General features: G+C 35.1%; 1 protein-coding gene across 1 annotated transcript in view; it reads left to right on the forward strand.

Annotated features, from left to right (window-relative positions):
* Positions 1-22,834, forward strand: part of LOC113065694 (von Willebrand factor A domain-containing protein 5B1-like) — a 34,654-nt gene that overhangs the window by 8,806 nt on the left and 3,014 nt on the right. The window contains exons 7-19 of the mRNA XM_026237160.1: positions 1,448-1,572; positions 4,358-4,534; positions 8,404-8,514; positions 9,830-10,032; positions 12,586-12,700; positions 13,017-13,202; positions 14,048-14,249; positions 14,354-14,553; positions 19,572-19,752; positions 21,142-21,432; positions 21,514-21,651; positions 21,837-21,965; positions 22,669-22,737. Coding sequence (XP_026092945.1) covers positions 1,448-1,572; positions 4,358-4,534; positions 8,404-8,514; positions 9,830-10,032; positions 12,586-12,700; positions 13,017-13,202; positions 14,048-14,249; positions 14,354-14,553; positions 19,572-19,752; positions 21,142-21,432; positions 21,514-21,651; positions 21,837-21,965; positions 22,669-22,737 — 2,127 coding nt within the window. The remainder of the gene's footprint in view (positions 1-1,447; positions 1,573-4,357; positions 4,535-8,403; positions 8,515-9,829; positions 10,033-12,585; positions 12,701-13,016; positions 13,203-14,047; positions 14,250-14,353; positions 14,554-19,571; positions 19,753-21,141; positions 21,433-21,513; positions 21,652-21,836; positions 21,966-22,668; positions 22,738-22,834) is intronic.

A 22,834-nucleotide genomic window follows, 5' to 3' on the forward strand; every position in this document is an offset into this window, starting at 1 on the left:
CAGTGCAACTACAGAAGTCTCATTCGGAAACAATATAATCTGAGTTGGTTGTTTTTAGTGAATAAAAACAGACAGCGGAACCAGTGTAATGTGGTTCCTCTTATAAGCTGGCTCTTTTAGTGAATCAAAAGTGTAAGTAAAACAAAAATTTTACAGCTACAGTAACTTTGAGACTTAAAGCGATACTCCACCCCAAAATTAAATTTTTGTCATCAATCACTTACCCCCGTGTCATTCCAAACCCATAAAAGCTTACAAATGAGAACAATAGAAGCAATAGAAGCAGTCAGATCAACAAGACAACAACAACAGTATACAAGTGTCATGACAAGTCTCAGTTAGTCTACAGAACACATAGCCAGGTTTTATTTATATATATATATATATATATATATATATATATATATATATATATATATATATATATATATATATATATATATATATATATATATAAGAATATGAAAGACAAGAAGAGAAAATGCTTAGATTTTTGATTTAGCTTTTATTTGAAAGAAAACAGCGCATCCTTGTGGCGTGGCTGATACAGAAGAGCATACTTAGAATACAAAATTATTCTCATCGCTTCATAAGGCCTCCCGGTTTTCTTCAAAAAAGTTTGAATTATGTTCCGAAGACGAACTAAGCTTTTACTGGTTTGGAACCACATGGGGGTAAGTGATTGATGAAAAAAAAAAATTCATTTTGGGGTGGAGTATCCCTTTAAATCAGAGTAGGTCTGACTGGTTGTTCATATGACATGCAGTAAATATGCAAAAATAAATAAATAATTAAACACGTATGTTTTCTTTGTGAATCTTCGCAACAATGCTGTTTTTGTCAAGCGATTTGGTCCCCACATGGACAGACAAACAAGTTCACAGCCACTCTGACCCGTGCTAACTGGACAATAGAGTCGGCTTTTCAGAACAAGCCAGTGCTGATCTCTCCATGTGCCTGGAAGCTTGTTCAAACAAGAGGTGGTTTATTAAATCATAGGCTATTGAAACATCATTCCCGGGTCCACAGCCATATAACATCATTTCTCGCTCTACAAGCACTGTTTAGTTGAGCTCTATATTTCTTCAGCCACCCCATCATGCACCTCGACCTCCACCGGCGTCTGAGAGGCATAAATGAATCCCTCGATGCCTCATAAGCTGCCGCATAAGATTGCCTCACTATGCAGGTGACCCGAGGCCAGTATTGTGCAATTGAATTGATAAGGGAGCCGAGTCAAAGGGGCAAACGTTCAGCCATATTGATGGTGCCAACGCACACTGTGTCTAATACAGCGGCTGTTTTGAAGAAATACCACCACTGTGGGAGTCCTTCATGTCTGGCAGTAATGCATCTCATTGTCTGCTGTCATAATTCACTGTTGTGCCTCCACATGGAGAGGTTTTAATGCTGCGCAGAGATAGTAATTCTTCTTTTCTTTGTGTAGAGCCCCATCTGCCACACGTTCTCATCGAAGACGGAGACATGACGCCGGAGGAATACGATGAGCATCTGAAAGGAAGGAGCGACTATATAAAGGCCACGAAGAAGGACTGCAGTAATGAAAAGACTGTGAGTGAGACGGTGAATGAGGGAATACAGAAAACAGACATAAATACAGATGGCGTGGGCTGGACAAGGATGAAAAATATCAAAACAAGTAGTACAACACTATGACGCTTTCGTCTTGTGCTACTTTTTCACACTACGTATTATTGGTCAAGTCTAGCAAAAATATTATTTTGCTGCCAGGATCATAAACTGCACAGAAAGTGGTGATTGTTTGAAATAATGTGCTCAAGATGTGTTTTTGTGACTGAGAAGTTCATAAGCAAACCAGCATGTAATATAACAGATTAAGATTTTTTTATGGAATGATTTTGTTCACTTACAAGAAGTTCTTAAAAGTGTTAAGGGACAACCATAGTTTTTTGAACAAGGAAACCACAGTTCTTTTAGATACATAAACCTAAAAAAAAAATGATAAAACTGTGATTGAATTATTTCCATCCAGTCAAATTCAGTAAATTGTGTCTAATTTAAAAAATATTGTTTTTGTATTTATTTATTGAATGTGTGTGTCTGTGTGTATATTTATTTATTTTTATTTTTTCAGTAATTATAATTTTTTATTATACATTTGAACAATTCAAAATGTTGGGGTTGTTTACAAGTTTTGTTTGTTTTGCTAATTTGTTTGATCATAAATACAGTAAAAAAATACAAAAAAATACAAAAAACTAAAAAAAAAACGGTAATATTGTTAAATATTATTACAATTTAAAATAACATCTTTCTTTTTTAAATACATTTTAAATGTTATTTTTTATTGTCATGCAATGCTGAATTTTCAGAAGTATATTTTTTATAGAAAGTTCAAAAGAACAGTGTTCTTTTAAGAAAAATATATTGTAATATTATGAATGTAAAAAAGAACTGTGGTTTCCTTGTTCAAAAAAACTATGGTTGTCTCACTTTTTAGAACTTCTTGTCAGTGAAGAAAATCATTTCATGAAAAAGAATCTTAATCTGTTATATTGTCATTACTGATAACTTTAATGCATTCTTTTTTTTTTTTTTTTTTTTTTTTTAAATTTTACTGACCGCAAAGTTTTAAATGGTAGTTTATATATTCTTTCTGAACTTTTCCGTGCACTTCTTTGTCTGTGAATCCAGTCACTCTCTCAAATATTCAGGGTTTTTAACACTAAGCTGTTAGATTAAGCCTAATGACACTCATACTGAAAATCAAGTGTGAAATCAAATTTTGTAAAGTTACCTATTTAATGCAAAATCTGTTGCCTATTCTTGCTAATTGTCGCTTCAGGAGGTAGTTACATTAAGTAGGAATGTCTGCACAGATCCATGCTTCTTAGCAGCGCAAAGCTTCAATTGCATCTTTAAGTGAGTGCTTTTCCTCAACAGGAGGGAGAGAACATTCAGCCCTAAAATCATCTGCAGTGAAGAGATGTTTCTATGGAAACCATCAAAGGTCTTCGGCTGAGTCCATAGTGTTTCTACCTACCGTGTAGCGAAATAAGAGTTAACTTCACCTCCTTTGGGGCGTGTGCTCCTTTAATTAAATCTTTAGATCAGGAGAGGGGAATTTGTAAACCATTAAAGATTTTCAAAATAATGATCTTGGCTCATAGTATCACGTGCTTATGAATATCGAGCTCTATCAGTCATTTGCTGACTTGAGCAGAATGACACTGAATAACGGAAATGAAAATTATCATTTATGTGTTACTGAACACAAAAGGAGATTTGAATCTGAATTTGGAAAATAGAATGGAAAAGACAATATTTGTGCTCAGTTTTGTACAAGACTGTTGATGTAAGACGTGTGTATGTAGAAGAAAGCTATTTCCAGCAGAGCGAGCCAGGGAGACAGCAGATTTCTGAGAAAAGTCATTTAATGTAGAGTGAGCTAACAAATTGAACCATGATGTAAAGTGGTTGAGAAACATCACTCATTTGAGATTCTTTCTTCAGAGCAGTTCACAGTAAGGCTAATTGGCGTCCCTCAGGTGAGCTTGAACTCTGTCAAGTGCACAGGATTTGAAACATTGCACACACACTTCCCATCTTACAACGAACTCTGACCCTTTCACTGAACAGTTTGCATCCACAACCTCCAGGTTATTATCATCCACATTATTTGTGAAGGGTTTATTTCTTCTTTATTTATTTTCCTGTTCTTTCTTTCCTGGGTCATCTCAATAAAAGTTATATCTAAATGATAATTTTTGTACATATAATTTATGTCATTAATATATACAATACTAATATTTGGAGTGCATTTTTGCACAAATGTATATTTATATATATATATACACACATATACACACCCACACACACACACAGTCATTTTTAGATATAAATAAAAAACACAAAAGCTTTTACAAACACACGCACAAACATATACACAAATAAAATATACTTTATAAAGTTTATATTTATTATATATTTTATTAATATTTTTTTGCATATTATTATCTTTGTATACAGATTTTTTTTTGATTGTGAGTATATAGTAATATGTAAAATAGGCCAAAAATTACTATTTTAGATTTTGACGACGCATTATTGGCCATCATATTCATTGCTATCTATAAAGTATACTGTTATAAAAAGTTATATATAATATCTTTCAGTTCTAAAAGTCATATTTGCTGTACTTTGTTATTTTAAATAAAATAAAAAAACATCTCTTAATGTTCGGAAAAAATGCTTTATTTTCTTCATAAAAAAAAAAAAAATATATATATATACATGTTTTTGAGAGATTCACCAGCATTTTTTTTATTATCACCTTCGGTAATGGCTCTTTCCCTGGCTGGTGTGTGGTGTGTAGGTGGACATCATTCGGAAGAGGCTCCATAAAGACATCCTCCACAACCCAGTGGTCATGCTGAACTTCTGCCCATACCTCAGCTCAACGACCTCTGACCTGCGGAGCATCCAGGGGGAATTCATCTTCCTCATTGACCGCAGTGGAAGCATGAGTGGGGTCAAAATCAATCGAGTTAAGGTAGGATGCTTGTGTTTCTGTGTTAAACTAAATCTGCCCCTCACTCCCAATGCTCATTAACTTTTGATGACATCCTAATTTATTCAGCAGTTTAAAACCCCAAAGTGCTTCAGTTGTGTTAATAACCGTTAATGGAAACAGGTTTTTATATACACACAGCAGTGCTTATTTAATGATGACACGGATTACCCATGTGTTTAGCGGTTTCAGTCCGATTGGATGGTTTTAAGAAGTTTATGGGGGTTGGGGAGTTCACCCAAAAAATCTCTTAAAATGTATTCACCCTCAGGTCATCCAAGATGTAGATGATTTGGAGAAATATAGCATCACATCGCTTCTTTGCAGTGAATGGGTGCCGTCAGAACGAAAGTCTGAACAGCTGATAAAAACATCACAATAATCCACATGACTCCAGTCCAGCATTTAATGTCTTGTGAAAAGCTGTGTGTTTGTAAAAAACTAACTTTTAACTTTAAACTGATACCACTGGCTAAAATATGAGTCCTCTATCCACAATATTGATTCAGTGAAAATACTCCTAAACAGATCTAAACAATAGGCAGGGCAACATGGGCAATCTCTTTAATATTCACAAAATATTCATAATGATTTTGCTTAAGATCTCAAATTTAACAAGATTGTGAAGTTTAAGTAATTTTAATGCACTTTTTTCGTCCATTATGTTTTTAAACCATCATGTTTCAGAATACTTTATTGTTTTGTGTCTTGCAACTCTCTTGTTCTCACAATGTGAGCGTTAAGACAGAGATGTTTTAATAGAGTCACTGAATTCAACTTCCTGAGTAACAAAATCATTTGAATATGTTCACTGAACTGAGTGAAATGTTCACTTAAGGTCCCATATGGCTTTTGTATGGCTTATTAAGATTAATAAAAAGTGTGAGAAACATGCCTTAATTTTTTACCTTTGCATAAACATTTTGAATCTAAACTGTTTAAGAGTAAATACACTATCGATCAAAAAGTCTGGTGTCAGTTAAAACATTTTAGGAGGAAATTAATGCTTTGATACAGAAAGGTTACATAAATTTGTTTAAAAGTGACAGTACATACATTTATAATATAATATTTTTTTTATTTCAAATAAATCCTGTTCTTTTGAAAATTATATTCATCAAACAATCCTAAAGTTTCTTGAGCAGCAAATCAGCATATTAGACTGATTTCTGAAGATCATGTGACACTGAAGACTGGAGGAATGATGCTGAAAATTCAGCTGCGCATCACAGAAATAAATTAGATTTTTTTAATATATTCCAATGAATAGGCAACATTAATTTTACATTGTAATATTTCTAAAAAGTACTCTTTTTGCTGTATTTTTTGCTTGATTGCAACCTCAAAAAAATAAATAATAATAAATAAATAAAAAATCCAAACTATTGAACTGTGTACACATTGAGATATTTAATTTCCTAAAAGCTGAAACAAACATGTAGTTAGTTTGTTTTAATCGTTTTTGCTACATTATTTTACTGACCATTATGTGGCTCTGTAGTTCTGGATCGAGCCAGAGCTTCTGAGCTGCCTGCTGAAGGGGTTTTGTGATGAAATAACCAGCTTGTTGCATTGAACAGCAGGTCCGATAATTGAACTAGGGAAGTCTCCATGCTGAGATTGGATATTTTGTGCGCTGTGAAAGAGCACGTGTGCACGTGTTCACTGTTGACGGGGCTCTGCAGCGTGACGGGTGAGCCAGCGATGTCTCACTGTGGTTTTGATTGAGGATGTTCCCCTTCTGACCACAGACATCAAACTGCTCCAATGTAAAGGCTCAGGTCACTCTAACGGTAATATCCTTCCCAGAATATCCTTGACCGTGAAGAAGACTTGCTCCATGCTGAAATGTCATATATCCATCATGATCCCTCCTGGGCTGGAGGAGGACAACAGTAGATGTGTCTAACAACACTGAAAGCATCACTGAAAATATGTTCACCAAGAAATTAACATATTGGCTGAATGAACACCAAACAGAGACATTTTGGACTGTTTCTGGAACTGTTATGGTCATTTCTACTATGCATTTACCCAAAAATGAAAATGTGTTGAATTTGTATTCACCTTTAGCCCATCCTAGATGTAGATGAGTTTGTTTCTTCATCTGAACAGATTTGGAAACATGCAGCTTTACATCACTTGTCCACTAATGGATGCTCTGCAGTGAATGGGTGCCGTCAGAGTGAGAGTCCAAACAGCTGATTAAAAACATCACAATAATCCACACCACTCCAGTCAATCAGTTAACTAGGAAAAAATCTTAAAGGAATTTTAACTTTAAACTGTCACTTCTGGACAAAATATCAATCTATAATAACGCTGTAAAATTTCAGTAAATTTTCATTTTTCGTGTGAACTTTCCTTTAAATCATTATTTAGAGTGCAGACCTCAAGAACTGAATCAGTGCAACTCGTGAATGAATCATTCAGATACATTTGGTGACCTGGATCAGCTGATTCATTGACTATATTAGACTCAAAAGATATAACTCTCACAAAAACTTTTTTCAGTAAATTATTATACTTTATGGTTCCTTTCAGTCTTTTTGAAGCTCAAAACACATTATTCTTTGTAATTGCATGGGGAAAATTATTATTATATTTATATCAGAAAAACAAACAAAAACAATGTTTTTTTTTATATTAATTGTTGGTTGAACTATGCTTTTAATAAGTATCTTTTCTCATTATGTGTCAAGTTCTGTTTAAATTTGTGAGGAAGTGTTTGGTGAAGATAACCTTTTTTTTTAATTTTTTTTTTTTTTTACAAAACTAGTGATTAGTTTCTTAATTAATTCATACCATATCATTGTAAAAAAATTATAATAAACAACAACAACAACAACAACCTGTGAAATTGCTATAACTCTTCTTCATATTTCATTTCTATTTACAAACTCAATTATAACCTCATGCTAATTACTCGCCGCTGTACCTGCTGTGTATCTGTCGAGACGCAGCATTATTAATGATATCTCTACTATAGATGATTTCTGACCAGTATAATTGTGGTGCTAATGTCTCCCAGGTCTGTTATCAAAGATTGTTGGTTCAATCCAAGCCAGGATGACACAGTTGAAATGCCATTAGCGATCGACCACTAATCCAAACATTTGGGGAACCATGTCACCCTCAGTGTCTATAATGGTTACGGCATTTAACCCTGTTATTAGGTTAATGAGAGTTGCTTTACATAAGAAGCATTGTTAAATGGCAAATGACTGTAATCTTTGTTAATGCCTGTAATATGTTATTAAAGCACTAAGAGTGTATCAAATGCAATGAATGATATCATCTCGGTGTGAACCATTACCGTATTTTTCGGACTATAAGTCGCACCTGAGTATAAGTCGCACCAGTCCAAAAATACGTCATGATGAGGAAAAAAAACATATATAAATCGCACTGGACTATAAGTCGCATTTGTTTAGAACCAAGAACCAAGAGAAAACATTACAGTCTCCAGCCGCTGCTCGAGCGCCCTTTCGCGGCTGGAGACTGTAATGTTGCCTCTTGGTTCATTTCTCTCGGTTCATGTCAATTTAATTTTGATAAATAAGTCGCACCTGACTATAAGTCGCAGGACCAGCCAAACTATGAAGAAAGTGCGACTTATAGTCGGGAAAATACGGTATATATAAGCAACTATATAAACCCTAAATATAAACACATGAACACTTAATATTTTTGTGGATGAGTAATGAAAAATACAGCTGTATTTAAATGTATATGCTTTTAAATTTTAATATATTTATAGATATTTATATAATATACCAATTTTTATTTTATTTTTATGAGTAATGCAGAATCATTTACGTTGACCTCTTCCTTTTTTTGTGCGTTCACAGGACGCAATGGTGGTGATTCTGAAAAGTCTTTTCCCAGCATGCTTATTCAACATAGTGGGCTTCGGATCTAAGTTCAAAACACTATTTGCCACCAGTCAGAGCTACAATGAGGTTAGTCACCCGCAGTCAGAGTCCACACTCACTGCCCTCATTAGATCAGCAGTTACTGTCCAGAGGATCAGTGCTTGTGTTTTCCAGTCGAAAAGCTCTGGGTTTATATAATGAACTTCCAGTCATGCAGCACATCATTTAAGCTTTTTTGAACTGAAAAAAAAAAAAAAAAAAAAAACCTTTGTCAGTATTTTGTGTTGTTTTCCAGTACAAATATCTAAATATTCATGAATCAAAATATGTTTACTTGAAGACTATTTATTTCAAGTATTAAGTTTTGTTTTTGTAAAATGTAGCAAAATTAAGTGACTTAATGCTTAAAACAAGAAAATAAAATCTGCCGGTGGGATAAGAAAAATTAATTTAATAAGCAGCATGTTTATTTTTCTTAGTCTATTGGAAGATGTTTTTTCTTGTTTTAAAGGTGCTTTAGGGAACTTTTGTAAAAAAATATTTACAAAAATATTATTTACAAAAATTACATATTTATTAAACCTGTCATTATGTCCTGACAGTAGAATATGAGACAGATAATCTGTGAAAAAATCAAGCTCCTCTGGCTCCTCCCAGTGGTCCTATTGTCATTTGCAGAAAGTCATGCGCTCCCGGTAAGAAACAACCAATCAGAGCTGCGGTCCGTAACTTTGTTTGTGTTCAAAATGTAGAAAAATGAACATAATAATCGAGTACACCATGAATCCATTTTCCAAACCGTGTTTTTGGCTTGTCCTGAATCACTAGGGTGCACCTATAATAAGTGTTTATATTCAGACTATTTTAGATTGCTTCGGGGATACCGCGGCGGAGTAACCCAGTACCTTTGTGATTCTTCATAGACATAAACAGAGAGAAGTAGTTCCGGCTACGATGTTCTTCCGCAAGAAGCAAGCAGTTCTGTTTATTAACCGCTAGAGCGTCAAAAGTTCCCTACTGCAGCTTTAAGCATAAAGTCACTTATTTTTTTTTATTCTGAAGTAAATGTATATTGATTTAAGAATGTTTAGATATTTGCACTAGAAAAGACAGTGTAGGTTTTTTCTTTATCTCTGCAACAAATAGTTGTATTCTTTTTCTTTTAAGCATAAATCTAACGAAATTAGGTTTTTGAAAAGGTTTGAAAGTGGACTATAAAGAATTATATATAAATATAATAAAGTATTGTCTTATCTTAAACATATTTGTTTCTTAAGAAAATATGTCTTGTTTTAAATTTAGATATGGTAGATATGGCAAAGAACAAAACAAGATAAAAATACTGATTAACCTTTTTTTTATTCTTCTTCAAAATTGTTAACAAACCTTATTTATTTCACAGGAGAGCTTGACGTTGGCTTGTGAGCATGTGAAGAAGATCCGTGCTGACATGGGTGGTACAAACATACTGGCTCCTCTCAACTGGATCCTACGGCAGCCCATGCAGAGAGGTCATCCTCGCCTGCTCTTCCTCCTGACCGACGGAGCCGTCAGTAACACAGGGAAGGTTATTGAGCTACTCCGCAGCCACGCTAGGTTCACCAGGTCAGTGTTTGTACATTCACATTCATGCATTTGGCAGATTATGCTTTTATCCAAAGCAAGTTCATTTAAGGAATGCATGAATCTTATCAGTTCATGCATTCCCTGGGAATCGAACCCTTGACCTCGGTGTTGCTAGCGCCATGCTCTAATGTATAATGTGCTGTTGCTTTTTTATATGTGACTGTGTAATTAAAAGGTTGTGCTAATGTATTAATCAAAACATTTGGGACATTTTAGGACATTTGGAATTTTTTTGTTTAATTACGTGTATTGTAATCATTTATATCTAGAATTTGATTTTTTTTTTATCTTTTAATTTTAGTTTAAGTTTTAGTAATTTTATGTGCTTTTTTATGTTTTTTTATTTTATTTTATTTGGCTTTAACTATTTATTTCAGTTTTGGTAATTTGTTCTACTTTAACTTAAACTTATTTTATTTCTGAATAAGTTTAAAGTTTTGTATGGTATAAGTTTAAGTTTTGGATCAAATTTTTTTGCTTTATTCCAATTTCTAATTCTAGTTTTAGTTAATAATAACAGCACTGATTGTGAACTCTGTCAGATCAGATCAAACTGTGACTGATTTTTTTTTTTTTTGCTGTTGTTTTTTTTTTAATGGATTTACAATTATTCCCCAAAATATACTTAAGGACATAAATGTAACTGGAGAATTTGCTGAATAAAGGGTGAGTGAATTATGACAGAATAATCATTTTTGTGTGAACCAGCTCTGCAGAATATGCTAAATAATAAATAAAAGATCATACTGAATAGCATGCAGTATCACAACTTGGACTATACCATAGTGCTCAAATCACACATTTATATTTATGGATTAATATGGTGCCTTTTTGGTGCTTACCAGCCCCTGATCACAATGTGTTATCATTTATATGGAAAAGAGCAGCCTGAACAGTTGAAAAAAATATCCAATTTTATTTTCCAAGTATAAAAGCCCAAGGTTTTGGAATGATCTGTCGATTAAATGACTCATCATTTTTGGGTGAACTAATCCTTTAATATCAGAGGTTCAAGGATACAGAGCTGCAGAACTATTCAGGTAATAAGATCATAATGAGATCAGCACAGCCGCTAGAAACAGTAAATTGATGTCTCTCCGTCTAATCCTTTTAGATCCGCTCTAGCCATAACGCGGCTAGTATTCACATGCTTTGTTTCCGCACTCTGCTGCTTCCACAAGGCTTCCAGTCAATTTATCACCTGCCGAGACGTTCACCTCAGAGAGTCCTCCAAGAACAGATGCTACAATAGCTTCTTTCAAATGAATGGAAGAACCTGAGGGTTTCAACAGCCGTTCCTGCAGTACTATAGACACACAATGGCTGGGAAGTGAAGCCGTGGTGTAATTTACTGCCTTAAACAGCACTTGCCCTCCACAGACGATCGAGAAAAATCACAAATGTGACTTGCTGCACTTCTGTTACACTACCCGGCTTTCTTTGCTTGTTAGGGAAGAATCTTTCTCTGCAAGCTGATCTGATTGCCCAGCCACACTTTAGTAAATAGACAGATGTGTTCCCTGTTCTCTCATATCTCGCACAGTGAGCCGCAGATGTACTGAAGGTCACTCATCGTCAATTACTACTGTTTGCCTTCAGATGCTGTGTATTAGAGCTAGTATGTTTTACTAGTTCAAATCGAGATTGTAGAAATCTCAAAAATATAACTTCGATACATCAGTTAGTGAGCTGCCTACCTAGACAGCATTTTAAAGCATCATTATAGGCGCTGTAGTAAGACAGCATATTCATACTTTAAATCGGTGTCAGTGGTGACATTTTACTGATGTTGTGCACATCGCAGAATACAATGACATGAAACATTGAGCTTGCGTAGCTAAAAGCATTTATTTATTTTTTTTTTTTGCCAGATTGTAAGGAAATTTCAGAATGCATCGGGACAAGTTCACTGAAATAGTTCAAAGTCAAGAATCAAGAAAAAAATAGTTTTATTTTGTATTAGTTATATACAGAGCCCCGCACATGATAAGCAAGAAAAAATAAATAAATTGTGCACACGACTTAATTAATTAATTCACTCAATGTACTAAAACGTCCACACGATTAATATTGCGTTCCGTCGATTTGCTAAAACATGCGCATGATTTAGCAAATCGATGGAACGAATAAGTAAATTGTGCGCACAATTTATAAATTGAGTGAACGAAATAGTGAATCGAGAGAAAGCAATAGTAATTGTGTGCACGTTTTAGTACAGTGAGGGAAGGAATTAGTAAATCGTGCACAAGATTCAGCCCACTATTTTTTCCTGCATATCATGTGCCGGGCTCCGTAGTTTTATTTAACTTTTTTTTTGTATTTACAATAAACAATATGAATACATTTCTTCTGGCTTTCTGACAGCATGCTTGCCAGTACCAGAATTAATAAAGCAATACAAGAATTCAACTGATATTGTCTGGCAGAGCTTCACCCAGTAGAGATGCAGTTTCTTCATTATGCTCTTCTGATGTTTTCACAGACTCACCGCACCTGTCGTGTGTCTGTGTGTGTGTGTTTGCTTCATGGCAGGTGTTACACGTTCGGGATAGGTCAGGGTGTGTGCAGGAGGCTGGTTTTAGGACTGGCCGCCGTTTCCAGAGGCACAGCTGAGTTCCTGGCAGAAGGAGAACGACTGCAGCCCAAGGTCCTCATTTCCTTTGACATGTTTATCTTCCAGTGCAACAGCCTGCTATTTTGAATGTCACTGCAAAGTAATTACAGCAGTCATGTAAATTGTTGAGTGTCCAATTGTATGAGCAATTTACAATTTGTTTTGTTTAGTTAAACATGAATAAGGATAATGATAAAAGCTGACAGCACATTTAACATTTTCTCCTTCTCTCCCTGGTGTTTAAGACTAGCATCTATATATTTTCCCTGTTTTATTTCCATAGGCTCTGCTCTCTTGATTGATTTCACTAGGTAGTGTTTGACCAGGCTGTTATTTGTTTCTTCGGCAGATGATTAAGTCACTGAAGAAGACCATGACCTCAGTGCTGACTGACATCTCCATTGAGTGGCTGTATCCAGAGACAAAAGAGATCCTGCTCTCTCCAGTCGGGATGACCTGTCTGTTCCCTGGGGACCGGCTGATTGGCTACAGCGTGGTCTGTGATACCTCCAGATATCACTCCAACCCCAAATCAGTAAGTCATCCATCCATCCATCCATCCATCCTTCAGTATATCCATTGTTCTGCAATTATACTATGTATAAATACACACACACACACATGCACGCACGCACACACACACACACACACACATACAGGTATATGAATATCCATTGTTCTGCAATATACTATGTATAAATACACACACATACATATATGTGTGTTTTATATTTATATGTACATATCTCAGACATATATGTTTATATAAATATTTATAACATATATTTCTTAAATATATACATGTATGTGTATACAAATATATACTAAAAACATAACACTTACCCTGTAATAATTATACTATATATTTTTTTTTATTATTATTATTAAAAACAAAGTATTATTATCTATAAATATTTAATAATCTATATTTATTAATTTAATTATTATTAATTATGAATATGTACTTTCATTGTTGTATTATTAATATTATTTAGATAAATAATATTGTTGTTATTTGAAAATATATGGTCTTTTCATATAATATCACATAAAAACAACAATGGTTTATGTATTTATTATACTATATTTTTGTGCTACTATTTATAATAATTATTATTATTAGTAGTAGTATTTTAAATACTGTATTTTGGTATCATGTAGAATTTACATGATTAGGGTTTATTTATTTAGGCGATATTTAGAATAATTATCTGAAAATACTACATTTTTATAAATTATAAGGTCACATATGTGAAAACACAGGATTTTGTATACTAAGTAATATATTTTTAGTATATAATTTTTGTTTATGCAAATAAAGATTTTAAGGCAAAACAAGAAGCTCCCAGGCTCTCCGATTTCTTTTCTCTGCTGTAACAGGACAAGCGGAAACGATACAGCATGATGCGCTCCAACGAGTCGGCCAGTTCAGTGTTCTATCACTCTCAAGAGGAGGATGCTGGGAAGGTTTCTTCTGAAGGTCAGGGGCTGCACAGGGACAATCAAGTTGGCTCGCCGTTTGACGGTTGCCAGGAGAACATGTCTGAGAGCAGTCCTATCGCTACGGAGCAAGACATTATGGGTAAAATACAGCTCTATACATCAGAAATGTGTACCATAAAGTCAATTTTCATTATTGTATGAACTATTCCTAGGAGTGAAAGTGAACTGAACTGTTTTGCACAGGAACTGACACAGCCAACTCTTCAAGAAGACGTGCTTACAGCACCAATCAGATTGTAGAATACAACCCCGAGAAGAAGGCCTACACCCCCAGTGACCCCAGCTCAGTGGTGGGCAAAAACCCTCTCAGAAGAGCAAAAGTCCAGGAGCTCATTGGACAGACACATCCTGACCATGGAGCTCAGTGGAAAATGGACTACCAGGTTGGTAAATGCTAAACCATAAGGCTCAAAACATGTGCTACACAAATAAAAGTTTCTAACTATGCATGATTTTGTGTGCTATTCCATTGCAAGATATGTTTGAAAATGTGTCTTTAGTCATCGGAAATGCCTACTTTGAGCTTCCGACTGTGTTAATATTTTAACATAATTTGAAGTTGATAAACTACAGTGTACTACAAGCTACAAACAAAAAGTAACTAAGTACATTTGAGCCAGTGCTTTAAGTGGCCCAAAATAGGATTTGCTTGAGCTAGAAAGAACTACTGAACATAGATAAAATGTGCAAAAGGATTTTGAAAAAATACTCTTAGAAAGAGCTACTGACTCAAATGATTCGCGAACCCGCTACGAACGCCCGAACTGATTCAAATGATTCGTGAACCCGTAACGAACTCCCGAACTGAGTCAAATGATTCGTGATCACCAAACTGACTCAAATGATTCGCGAACCCGCTACGAACTCTCGAATTGATTCAAATGATCCGCGAAGCCGCTCCGAACTCCCGAACTGATTCAAATGATTCGTGATCACCAAACTGACTCAAATGATTCGCGAACCCGCTTTGAACTCCCGAACTGACTCAAATGATTCGCAAACCCGCTACAAACTCCCGAACTGATTCAAATGATTCGCGAACCCGCTACGAACTCTCGAATTGATTCAAATGATCCGCGAAGCCGCTCCGAACTCCCGAACTGATTCAAATGATTCGTGATCACCAAACTGACTCAAATGATTCGCGAACCCGCTTTGAACTCCCGAACTGACTCAAATGATTCGCAAACCCGCTACGAACTCCCGAACTGACTCAAATGATTCGCGAACCAGCTCCGATTTCTCGAACTGATTCAAATGATCCGCAAAGTGCAAATGATTCACGCTCCATACTCCGAACTAGGAATTAGGAAGCATTCATTGTGAAGGGTGCTCTGAAAAGTGGCAGCAAAGGATTAAAACCTCTATTAAAACAGATGTCCAAATGAACATACAGGTAAGCTAAAAGCACGTTCTGGGCACATGGAGAGGTGGCGGTATGCTCAAGAGCTATATTTGGAAGTGGTGGTACTAAGTACCGGTGCGTACCGGCCCACTTAAAGCACTGATTGGAGCTACATAGATTACTTAAAATATACTATCCAATTTGATCAGAGCAGATATTTGCCATGTGGGGTTTTGTACTAATGAACACTCAATTAGGTTGACAGTATCAAACTTGAACAGGTAAATTTACACAACAAAAATACCTTTACATAACTCAAAAACATTTAAATCAGTTCATTAAAATGACTCATCCAAACAAACCATTTAGGCTGAACTGATTCACTCGAAATAATCAAATTTTCCAACACTACATACAGTAGGGGAGAGCAGGGGCGAAAGTACAATTTTTCAGAAAAACATAATTTTAAAAGATAATGTTGTAGACAGAGATATATTTCTGCTGTGGTCATCCCCCACGTGGGGTGCATTCTTGTGATTGGCTAAAACAAGGGAGATATCTGATTGGTTGCAGATCATTCCCTGTTTAAAAAAAAGGCATTTGTGTGTGGAGCCAAGTCAGGGGAGTCTCAAAATTCACACACAAATGCAGTGAAGTTCACAGACCGCAAGCAGTTTGTAAATCAAGATATATGTGTGTGTGCATCCGAAATACATTTCTGAATCTTGTCCTGTGCATTTGTGAATCTTGAGTGCATTTGTAAATGTTGTTTGCATTTCTGAATTGTGTGTGTATTTCTGAATTTTGTATGCATTTGTGAATCTTCTGTGCTTTAAAAATGTTGTGTGTGCATTTGTAAATTTTGTGCGCATTTGTGTATCCTGTGTGTGTATTTATGAATCATGTGTGTGCATGTATGAATCATGTGTGTGCATGTATGAATCCTATGTGTGCATATGTGAATGAAGTGTGTGCATTTATCTTTATTGAGACTCTTTTGGCTCCATACTTTCGTCCCACGTTACTTTCAACCCCGCTCTCCCCATGAAAGAAAGAGAACTGTTTAAAATGAACCAATTCATTTGAATGAATCAGACTTAAAACATATAGGATAAAGAACTATTCAAAAAGAACCAATTCACTAGAATGAATCAGACTTTCCAGCACTACAAATGAGATATAAAATCATTTAGGATGAACCAGTTCACTAAAATGAATCCGATTTCCCAACACTACATATGAAATATCAAGAACCTTTTAGGACGAATTGATTCACTAGAATGAATCAGACTTGCAAATGACTCATCCAAACAAACCAAATGCTATCCTATGCTACATATGAGAGTTTAGGATGAAGCCATTCACTAAAATGATTCATAAACATTATGTGCCTTTTTCATGAATGATCATATCTTATAATATGTATCATGAGTAAGCAATAAACATCAAAACTTGGAAATGATGAGATGACATTTGTAACTGTAATCCCCTTTGTGCCTGTGTGTTTTGACAAATAGCAGATGGCTTCTATTTAGGAAGTTGCCTAGTTGTTTTCTTTAGAATAAATATCTGTAGGCAGCCTTCGCCAGCCATCTGCTATAGCCCAGGCATCTGCTATGATATGAGAAGAGCTCCATGGATTCGTCTGATTGTTCCAAGGGGTTATTTGAACTCACATCTAGCTCTCTGATGAGAATGTGATTCGATCTTCTTACCGCCACATCCACATAAATAGAGTTGAGATTGCATAGCCAGTGGAAGATGAATTACAGTTCCCTGGACGATTAAGCAAGGGAAGAATGTGCATAAAGGAAATATGTGATCAGGTGGACTCTTTTGTGATGCGTACCCACGCACTGAAATATAAATGCACCTTTGGAGTCCAGTGGGAGAAAAAAGGTTGGGGGATGTCACAAAAGATGGGCCAGCGTTTGAACAGGGCTGAAATAATGAGGCCCAAAATATCCCTGACCTCGAGACAAATTAATATGTAATCAAGACCCCAACGGAGAGGTGTGCATCCTTTGTGACTGATAATGATGACCCTACTCATTTCTTGCATGCCAGTAGAAAACCCTCTCCATTTACATCAGGCCTCCTGAGGAGACTTAAGGATGCTTATATGTTTTTAGTATATTTAAATAGTATAAACCAATTAAATATTTAATAACCAATGGTTTTCTTCTATGTTAGTAGTAGTATTATTTAAATGTGAACATATTTAAATAGTATAAACAATTAAATATTTATTTAAATATTATTAAATCAGCAAGTTGTTTTAATGTTAGTTGTTGCATTCCTCAATATTTTGGGCTCCCTTGTCAGGTTAGTAAAAATGTGCTTTATGTGATCAAATGAATTAAATGAATTGTTATTATTTAAATGGTATTAAACAAACATTAACATATTTATTTTTAAATATGATTTAATAAGCAATAATTTTTTTTCATTTTCGTATAGTCGTTTTATAATATTGTCTGAATATTGGCATACTTAATATAAAAAATTAAATATGTATTTAGTTTTTATATGATTTAAAAAGCAGTATTTTTTTCCAAGTTGGTACTGTAGTAGAAATGTAATAATTTAATTTACATAATTTAAAAACAATGAAATATGTGTTGACACATAACATTTCAATAATGTAAACATTTCAATATTATTTAGTAAGCTATATTTTTTTCATGGTAGTAATCACATTCCTCAACATTTCGGGTTCCCTGTAACATTATTTGTCAAGTTATCTTATAATGTGCATCATGTGCAACTTGAGTTAAAAAATATCTATTACAAATATTTATTTAATACTATTTTTTAAGGAATTAAAAATTACTTTTAGCATGCAGGCTGACAAAATAAATTAATGACATTTCCCGTATTTATCTCTCCTATTTTATGACATTGTTTCTCAAATTCAATGAGTTCAGTGATATTTCCACATTGCTGACAGCCTGCCAACAGATACATTGAACATCCAGACACTTATTTTGTCAACTGTAACAAAACCCTTGATGGCCATGATGAAATTTCCAATGTTACGCTCTTTGAAAGGGGAGAAGATATCAATAGTCCAGGTGACACTGCACTGCAAGCAATTGCCCGTGGAAATTTGATCAAAAAGGGAATGAGAAATATTACAGATTAGCTACGGCAATAACAAGAGTCTTTGATTTCCCCTCAGTGCATGCAATAATAACTTTAATGGTCCTTATTAACTCTTCAGCAGGCATACATTTTTCATGAACCAAACTGCCATTAGACCCAAGTGAACAGAGATCCATTTGCTGGAGGAACTGGCATGGTTACAGCGACTCCAAGAATCATTATGTTCATAAAATCCCACTATATGAGGTGGAATAAATGAGATTTCCTTTCACTACATGTTGCCTTTATGCTGGAAAGTAGAATGAGAAACCTGCATGATAAGTGCAGGCACAGAAACATATTCAGAGTTGTTAGTATTAGCACCATTACTGTGGCACTGTGAGTTTTCTTTAGCGCAGGAAACAAGCAATTAATAATTATCCTGATGCCATGTCCATACATTGATGGGTAAAAGATTGTGTCGGGAGACCAAAAAATGTGCTTCTGAGTTAACCTGGCAAAAAAAAAATCAACTCTATATTATAAAATTAATAATTTGTATATTTTAATATTTTATTTTTTTATATTTAATATACATGGAATATTTATCCTTTTTAATGTAATTATAAAAAAATAAAAAAAATCCCAGTAATGTTTACAAATGTTTACTACTAATAAAAACAACGTTTGTTTTGTTTGTTTGTTTTATTTCTGAAGAATTATGCGACATTGAAGACTGGAGTGAAGGGTGACAAAAATGCAGCTTTGCACTACAGGAATAAATAATTATTTTATATTAAAATAGTAAAGAGTTCTTTTAAATTGCAGTAATATTTCAGAATATTACTGTTTTACTGAATTTTTTTGCATTGATGACACTTCTTTCAAAAACATAAAAAAAATCTTTAATTATTCAAAATAGGTAATTCAAGTACAAAAGGACTAATGAACTGTTACTCATTTCTCCAACAGCCACAGTTGGCCAGCCTGTGTGCCACGTCCTCAAGAGGACGTCCCATAGCTGCTCACAAACCTCCAGTGCAACAACCAGAGGGTCTCCAGGGGGAGTCTAAGGTTGATCAGACCCATCTCGTGGAAGACGGTTCCAGGTCTTCAACTGACAGCCCTTCTCTAGGCAGCACTGGTGATGCAGGTTGGTCCTTCACCTTTATAAGAACAAAGACGTCAATTTCTAATGCTTTATAATCTTAGCACTGCTTGAGCTAAGAGTTAAGCCAGCTTTAACACTGTAATTTAAATACCCATAATCAGCTGCACAGTGTGGGCGTAGAAGCACTTAACAATATCCAGAGAGCACAGACTGAGAAACTACTCCTGAATCTGCTAATCAGTTGTAGTTGTAAAATCTTTTCTGAAAAAAAAAAAAAATGTAATCGCGAATATGAATTTTTCTGATTTTGTATTCCTCTAACATTTTTCATCAGCTACATATTGCCCTTTGTTGAGTGTAGTGAGGAGTAAAAACTCAACAATTCATCTGTTGATGCCTTATTGACATTTATATACTTCTAAGTATAAATGTTTAAACTCCAAGCATCATTCCTCCAGTCTTCAGTGTCACATGATCCTTCAGAAATAATTCTAATATGCTGCTTTGCATCTCAAGAAACATTTCTTATTATTATCAATGATGAAAACAATTTTGCTAAACTGTGATAATTTTTTTTAGGATTGTGCAAGAATGTGCAAAAGAAATTAATTTTAATAAAAAAAGCAATATTTTTTGACATTATAAATGTCTTAACTGTCATTTTTGACAGTGTCCATACTGAATATATATATATATATATATATATATATATATATATATATATATATATATATATATATAAAATGAATGTAAGTAAAATAAATTAATTAATTAATTAAAAATCACACTGACCCCCAACTTTTGAACTGTAGTGTGTACTGTGAGGTAACAGGAGTTGCCATTAAATGTATAGATGATTTCAGATTAGCTTATCTGTTACTGAGTTAATACTGGTGTTTAATATACTATTAATGTCTCTGAATTCATCAAAAAACAGATTGATGATTATTTAACCAATCAACAGCATACAACAATACATTTCAAGACCGACAGGCTTCAAATTGCCTGTTGTGAGCAATTATCCTGTCATTATTCATAATCCACAGGTCTCGGTTTTTATGGCAACTATCAGCTAATAGTTTTGTGCAATAAAAACATATTTAACCTAATTGGCTGTCACTTACCATATTAAACAGCTACACATTCTCAGATTCAGACATCTCACTCTTTTTCGGCACCATGAGAGTTGCATTTTTAAAAGAATGTGCAAAGTCTAAAGCAATTTCAACATTAAAAAGCTTAAGGCATTTGCACTTGTTTTTAAACCATGAACATATCCTAAAAATGGCATCTTAACACAATCTGATGTACCTTAATTTTACAGGGGTTCCTCTAGTCATGTTTAGACAACTGGTTTCTGATGTTTTCCGCAGGAAATGCATTTGTTAATACTCTGATTATTATGTTTGTCTTCTCTGTATTTTCGAACAGATGGCTACACGCATCAGCTTTGCGAAGTCGAAACGCCCCAGGATCCTCACGCGCCGGAATTCAAGACCAGTCACGGAAAGGGAAACTGCAAAGCGGTCATATCAGGACTGCTGTGCGGGAAGCCCATGAGATGGGAGGTGGCCTTTGACATCCAGCCTTACCTGAAAGGCCGAGAGCGGGAGGAGAAAGTTCACGAGGACCTGTGGAACGAAACCTTCCATCACCTGGCGGGAAGCTCCATTATTCAAGACTTTGAACACATGGCCAACAAAGAGTGTGAGATTGAGCATGGTAAGGAACTGGAGTCAAATCCGAATATTAAAACTTACTTGAATATCTGACCAAATCCCTCGACTATATCATTTCTTGTAGGTTCTGGGAGAAGGTACCAGCTTTATGCCATCCACACGAGCAAAGCCTGCAACATCTTGAGCAAATACACTGCGTTTGTACCTATCGATCTGGACAGCAATGAATATTTGCCCACCTTCGTTGAGTACAGCCATCCTGGTAGGTCATTCTTCGAATTTATCTGTGCTCACAAGGTCTGGCAGTTGCATAATTACGTCAAAGATACTGTTCGCAGAAGGAAGAAAACAGGGAGGAGCGCAGGGAAACAGACGAAGCAGTCGCTGCTGGCTTAAGCACACAATTAGATCATGGTAATGACTCCTTGTCTATTTGTTTATCTCCAGGGGAGGATCATAAACGAAGTTCGCACTGCAGTTCTCGTTCCGGCAGCAGGAAGACCCGAGGTTACTCTGTAGGTCTGGGGCGCTCGCAATCAGGTTTGCCTGGGCAAGAAGATGCAGCACTATGCTACAGTAAGATTGATAACAAAATAGTGACAGTTGGGCTTGTTTTTTGAACAGTTTGTGTACAGTCCAGTACTGTGAGTCCAGTACTGTCAAATTTCACCAGAGATCCAGTAGCTTATAAAACTGAAGCAAAAGCCCCCAGAAAACTTTAACACAAAAATAGATGTAATGACAGAGTATTCTGAGAATACCGTATCAGTTTGGGGACAAGTTGGTCAAAATATACCCTATACTGTTCATAAGTCTGTGGTCAGTAAGATTTATTTATTTATTTGTTTTATGAGAGAAATTAATTCAGTAACGATGCATTACATTTGTCAAAAATGAGAGTAAATATATTTATAATGCTACAAAAGATTTTTCTATTTCAAATAAATGCTGTTCTTTTGAACGTTGTTCTTTTCAACAGTGGTAATATTAATGTTTGTTGAGCAGCAAATCAGCATATCAGAATGATTTCTGAAGGATCATGTGACACTGAAGACTAGAGTAATGAGGCTGAAAATTTAGCTTTGCATCACAGAAATAAATTACATTTTATAATATATAAAATATATAGAATACTGCTTTTACTAAAATCAGAAGTGGTGTTATGACCAAAAGCCATACAAAGTGCATGTTATTGTAAACTCTTCTGGAGTCGACATGAGCTATCTTCAGCTGGACTTCTGTCTGCACCTTAAAACTCTTCTTTGCTCTACAGACCTAGACAATGCATCTCAATCCCCCTCCAAATCCCCCTCATCCTCCAGCTGGGAACGATGTAGCTCTTCTGAAGGTACTTTTTCTCCATCTGTCTGCATTCACTTGGTTACTTCAGTTATTACAAGTCTTGCACATATTCAAGCATGTCAAACACAGCAGCATGAATCACT

Source organism: Carassius auratus, chromosome 48 (genome assembly GCF_003368295.1).
Source record: "Carassius auratus strain Wakin chromosome 48, ASM336829v1, whole genome shotgun sequence".
In the NCBI taxonomy this organism is placed as follows: Eukaryota; Metazoa; Chordata; class Actinopteri; order Cypriniformes; family Cyprinidae; genus Carassius; species Carassius auratus.